Source organism: Silurus meridionalis, chromosome 25, assembly GCF_014805685.1.
Source record: "Silurus meridionalis isolate SWU-2019-XX chromosome 25, ASM1480568v1, whole genome shotgun sequence".
Taxonomy (NCBI): Eukaryota; Metazoa; Chordata; class Actinopteri; order Siluriformes; family Siluridae; genus Silurus; species Silurus meridionalis.
The window spans coordinates 16,967,501-16,973,578 of NC_060908.1; the positions used below are offsets into that span (position 1 = coordinate 16,967,501).

A 6,078-nucleotide genomic window follows, 5' to 3' on the forward strand; every position below is an offset into this window, starting at 1 on the left:
TTCCGTGGAGCTCTTGATAGCAACCTCTCTGAAACCAGAATCTTTAGTGCAGCTCTAGAGCACAATATACACCTTAATGCACTATAGGTCAGATCTAGACTGGCTGTGGAACTCTGATCATGTTGTGAGTATAATTATGAGAACCCAGATTAATGGTGTAGGAGAAATCTAAACCTACATCTGTAGACCCCTCAGTAAACACATATTATGTGAGTACCTTTATTGTGGATCTGGAACACCTCTAGATTTCTCCTTATGGTTCTCAATCACCCAGACAGATCACTATAGGTCATTAAAACCCCAGCATGGATCTAGAACTACTCTGAAATTCACACTAAGGCTTAATTTTCATCGATGCATCGCTAAAAGCCAGGGTTCTAGAACTATGATCGCTTCCTGATGTATATACTTATAACTCTTGGTTATCCTCATCATGGCTCTAGACAGCTCGGTAAAGTATCTTTATCTAGTGGCTAGATTTATTATTCATGTAAAACCTTGGTCTAAAAACCAGGTCATAGATTTTCAAATCTAAACACCACAGAACATCAGCACTTCCTTAGAAATACTTTGAAAGAACCTTGCAGGAACCTCACAAAATGTTGTTGGCATCAAAATTTACTTCTAAGGGTGTAATAATTGTTGGACTTCTTCAGAGTTGAGTAGGGAGAGGTTCATCATCGAACACGTTCCATCACATTGTTGATCTAATTTACATATTTATCAAACAAATGTTCACCTTGTACTCGTGTGTCGCAGTTATCACTTATATCTTCTGCATAAACATGTGTGAACATCTTTCTTCTCATTCCAGGAGTATGGAGGAGGTGGAGATTCCCAACATCAGCATCCGAACGTTCCGTTTCCTCACCAACCTCTCCCACATGTGAGTTCTCTCACGACTCCTGGTTCCTGGAACACGGTACACAAACATAATCACCATCAGTCACCAGTGTAGTGTACAACAAAAGTGCAAAGAGTCTTCAGGAGTCTGAGGGCCTGGAAAGCTGCAACTCATTTTTCAGACTTCTGCTGTCAGAGGATGTTGGCAAAGTAGTTGTTCATGTCTGACATCTCATCATCCCTTCTGCAAAGTTTTTAAAGGTGAAATATAAATAACACAATCTACAATAGGAAAAGAGAGAGAGAGAGAGTCTGGTCTGGTCTGGAGTTCAGAGAGATTTGTAAATGAAACAATCCTGACGTACACGAGGGCAGATCCTCCCCGTTATCGGAGACGGAGATTGTCCAGGCGTCTGCGCCTGAAGGAAATGTCAGGGAGATCACGAGGAGTTATTTTCACACTGGCTTCAGAAGGATGAACTCGAATTGACCTTTTTAGATCTTTGGTTTCTATTCTGAACAAATTAACCTTTTCCCTCGCCGCTCATTCCACTCCTACTGAAATATCAGCTGCATGAACAACGCTGGAGAAGTGAAGCTTTCATTCACCTTCCAAAGTCCAGATTTCTCTCTTACACACATGTTCAACAGAAGCTACACACACATACACAACCCATCATGTAGAAGATACAGAGCCAGAACTTGTAAACTATGAATCATTACTAAAAGAACAAAGAGACCAGACAGTATGGAACTATTAATCTGAGTGTAAACCTAAAAACAGGAGAACTGATGTGTTCTTCTCTATAGAACCCAACATCAGAGTGTCCTGAGGACTGTTTGCTGGAAGCTAAAACACTTAAGCACTCAATGAATCCTGAAAACACCACTGAAAAACCCTTAAAACCCACTGAAGAACCCTGAAAGAACCACTGAAGAACCCTTTAAAGAACCTTTGATGAACCCTTAAAAAACCACCAAAGGACCCTTAAAGATGCACTAAAGAACCTCTGAAGAATCCTTAAAGAACCTCTGAAGAATCTTTAAAGAACCTCTGAAGAATCCTTAAAGAACCTCTGAAGAATCCCTAAAGAACCTCTGAAGAATCCTTAAAGAACCTCTGAAGAATCCCTTCTCTAGAAAAATATTACTGGAAACTATGAAATAACTTTGATAGCAGAAATGGTAGAATAATGAAGGTTTAAAACTAAAAAACCCTAAGAAAAACTGTAAAAGGAACCAAAAGCTAGAGAGCAAGAACTTCTAGAATCACAACCTGGAAGTTTATAAACTCTGGAAAAAAAAAGAAGCTGGAACATAGAAGAGCGAAGGAAAGAAAGATGTTGGAAACAAAGAAAAGCTTAGATGAAGTAAAATTACACAATATTTCCGTATCAGGACACCTGTCTTCTGGACACCTCCAGCCATATGTGGTTCTTCTTCAAACTGTTCTACACACTTTCAGGCACACAATGATATTTTTGTCTACTTAAGCTAGGAGACCCAAACCTGTTCCAGCATGACAATGGCTCTGTCCATGTTTGTGTGTGTGGCTGTAGATATTTTAAGCGTTTCGAGTACTGCACCTACTCCCCGAACGTGAGGAGCTGCAAGCCGAACACGGACGGCATCTCGTCCTTCGAGAACCTGCTGGCCAACATCATCCTGCGCGTGTTCGTGTGGGTCGTGGCCTTCGCTATCTGCTTCGGGAACGTCTTTGTCATCTGTCTACGTTCCTGTGTCGCTTCGGAGAACGAGCATCACACCATGGCCATCAAATCGCTCTGCTGTGAGCAGGTTCACACTTCTGCTGTATCTATTCATATTTATTTCATTATGTATTGATTTGCTGATGTTCCTGCTGAAGGTTCAGTCTGGTGCATTCGTTATTTCATGTATAAATGACAGCATGTTAGAATATTAGCCATTCACTAGACTGCACAGTGTCCATATTACCCAGTTACCTTGAAACGGCATTCACACGACCTCAGCAGTATCTAGTGATCGACTTTTCATTTCCAAATCAGCAAAGATTTCACTTTTGTTTGAACAAAGCTCCACCCCCATATAACGAAATATATTCACACCTGTCAGCCAATCAGAAAGCAGGATTCTCCATGGCTGATACGCATGGGATTACCCTCACCCCCAAACACTGCGGCTGTCCGTCTGTAACTGTGATGACTGTAAATGATCTGGAAGGCGCTGTAACGACCCCGACACACACACACACACACACACACACACACACACACATGTGAAGATGTAATAAATGATTCATCTGTCAGTCTTGATCATAAATGCTTATTAAACACACACACACACACACACACACACACACACACACACACACACACACACACACACACCACCTGCTAGGCAGAAAATAAGCAATTACAGTTTGGGGGCAAACACACACAGATGATACAACTTCACAGTATACAACCGTAGGACCACAATGTCTAAGTGTGTGTGTGTGAGAGACCCCCATACTATAGTTACTAACATTACACATAATAAAGTAGCTGAAATAATCAAAATAATATGGATTTTCTTTTTTCATTTATGGACTTGAAACACATGCACTTGAAAGTGTCTGTATTTCCATATATGGACTTAAAGTCCTGTGAGGCCACACCCACTCATAGTTCCTTATATGGGCATCAAAACACCCCAGCTAACACACCTTGCACATGTTGTGGATCTCGGATAGGTGCAGACTGCCTGATGGGCGTGTACCTTTTCTTTATCGGCGCCTTCGATGTGAAGTACTGCGGGGAGTATAATCGCCATGCCCACATCTGGATGGAGAGTCTGTCGTGTCAGCTGATTGGCTCCTTGGCGCTGCTCTCCACCGAGGTGTCGGTGATGATGCTGACCTACATGACGCTGGAGAAGTACGTGTGCATCGTGTTCCCGTTCCATCATTACCGTGCGGGACGCAAGCGCACGCTCTGCTCCCTGACGTCCATCTGGGCTCTGGGCTTCGTCCTGGCGCTCGCCCCGTTCTGCGACAGACGAACCTTCGGCAACTTCTACGGTCGCAACGGCGTGTGTTTCCCCCTGCACTCGGAGCAGGTAGAGCGTCCGGGCGCTCGCTGCTACTCCACCGGCATCTTCCTGGGTGAGACACACCAGCGCCGCTTACCCACAATGCACTGCTTCGTTCTCACACAGAACAACAACTTTTTCTTACGCAACACCAAAAACAACTAAACACTTCATTTACTATCTCACGCCTGCTGTACGGCTGGGTAAAGTACAGCGTTGCTGGGCAACAGGAGAGAACATGGGCCCTGGGAAGCGTACAGGTTAACCATGTAGATAGCTAGACAGCGGAACACTGCCGTTACCATAGAAACGATAATCTGCAGCTGACAGCCAATTAGAACACAGAACTCCACAGCTTGAGAGTAAATTAATAAAATGACACACACACAAACACACACCGAATACCAAATTAGATTTCTGAGTCCATTCTTAAACAAATAGACCAGTTAGTACAATTAATACAATTACAGACAGACAGACAGACAGACAGACAGACAGACAGACAGTCTGTGATCCAGATATTATTACATTAAAGCAGGGACACAAATTTAATTATTTTTATTTTAATTATAAAATAAAATAAACCGCTTTAATTATTATTATTATTTATTTTGTACTTTTTTGTGCTCATGTTTTGTTCTCAGGTCTGAACCTGCTTGCCTTCATCCTAATCGTCTTCTCCTACTCCAGCATGTTCTACTCCATCCAGAAAACAGCCAAATCCGCCAGACAGACGACCTTTGACCTCGAAGTGTCTGTGGCCAAGCGCTTCTTCTTTATCGTCTTCACAGACGCCATGTGCTGGATCCCCATCTTCCTGCTCAAGATCCTCTCTCTGCTGCAGGTGCACATCACCGGTAAGAGTGTGTGTGTGTGTGTGTGTGTGTGTGTGTGTGTGAGAACTTTTATGGCAGATGATCTATGAATATTATTTGTAATCATAAAAGGATAGACAGTCCACATGTCTGTAATTTAGATTCCACAAACACATTTTAATTTTGATCAGATAAAAACACACACACACACACACACACACACACACACACACACACACACACACAGTGTGAGGTATCTGTGTATAATATATAATGTGTGTGTTCAGGAACACTCATCCTGTGGGTGGTGATCTTCATTCTGCCCATCAACAGCGCTCTAAACCCGATCCTCTACACCATCACCACCAGCACCTTCCAGGAGCGTCTCCGAGTGTGTGTGCACTTCCGCTGCATGGACAACCATTGATCACACACACACACACACACACACACACACACACACACACACACACACACACACATTAGAAATAAGATTTTTTCGACAAGTTTCTAAAAATGTTTGACATTAAGCGTTAATTAATGGATTACAATTAATAATAATTGATTCATTTATTCATTTATTCATTTGTCATTAAAAGGAAGTAAATTTCAAATGCATGCATCACTTCCTGTGAAGAGTTCCCTTTTTAAGAGCATCTTATATCCTCAAACAGCACTAAACGAACACGAGCTAGCGAAATAAAAAAATATATATATTACCCCGCCTCCTGATTCTGATTGGGATAAACATAAACCCATCCTGTGAGCTGATTGGAGGATTGGTGTCAGTGTGATTAGTAATTAATCATGATCATGTAAACAGCTGAATGGATTAAAAAGCGTGAGAAAGAGAAAGATCTTCTCTTCTCGTCTTTCATATCATCTGTTTGTCTACGTTTACAGAATCGACCAATCACGGCCCTGGTTCCTGCGTGTTCTAGAACATCTATGTGGTTGAAAAGACTGTGGTGCGAGAGACGCTGTAGGAAAAATTCACGTGTTCTAAATAAATGATGCTGCCTATCTAGGGTGCCTGGGGGAGAGGGGACTCCACAGTTGAAGCGCTGGTTAGGTTCTGATCAGCAGGTGATGGGTTCAAGCTGCTACTGTTGGGCCCTTAAGCGAGGCCCTTAACCCTCTTTGCTCCAGGAGGCTCTGGGCCCAGTTTGTTTCTCACTGTGTGGGATAAAACTGCATTGATTCCACCCATCATCTATCTGCACACTCTGTCCTTCACCTGCTCTCTCTCACACACACACACACACACCACCAGCTCAGAACTTCAGTAAACACTTCAGATGCTTCAGTATGTTCCAGCTTTCTATTTTTTGTACTGTATATATTTTTTTATTCTCTCGTTCCTTCTCTC

General features: G+C 42.5%; 1 protein-coding gene across 3 annotated transcripts in view; it reads left to right on the forward strand.

Moving 5' to 3' along the window:
• Positions 1–5,428, forward strand: part of rxfp2l (relaxin family peptide receptor 2, like) — a 13,605-nt gene extending 8,177 nt beyond the window's left edge. For all 3 annotated transcript variants that reach the window (XM_046839360.1, XM_046839361.1, XM_046839362.1), the window contains 5 exons: positions 815–886; positions 2,403–2,632; positions 3,557–3,967; positions 4,539–4,751; positions 4,997–5,428. In XM_046839360.1, the coding sequence (XP_046695316.1) occupies positions 815–886; positions 2,403–2,632; positions 3,557–3,967; positions 4,539–4,751; positions 4,997–5,136 (1,066 nt within the window). In that variant the 3' untranslated portion in view covers positions 5,137–5,428. The remainder of the gene's footprint in view (positions 1–814; positions 887–2,402; positions 2,633–3,556; positions 3,968–4,538; positions 4,752–4,996) is intronic.
• The last annotated feature ends 650 nt before the right edge of the window (positions 5,429–6,078 follow it).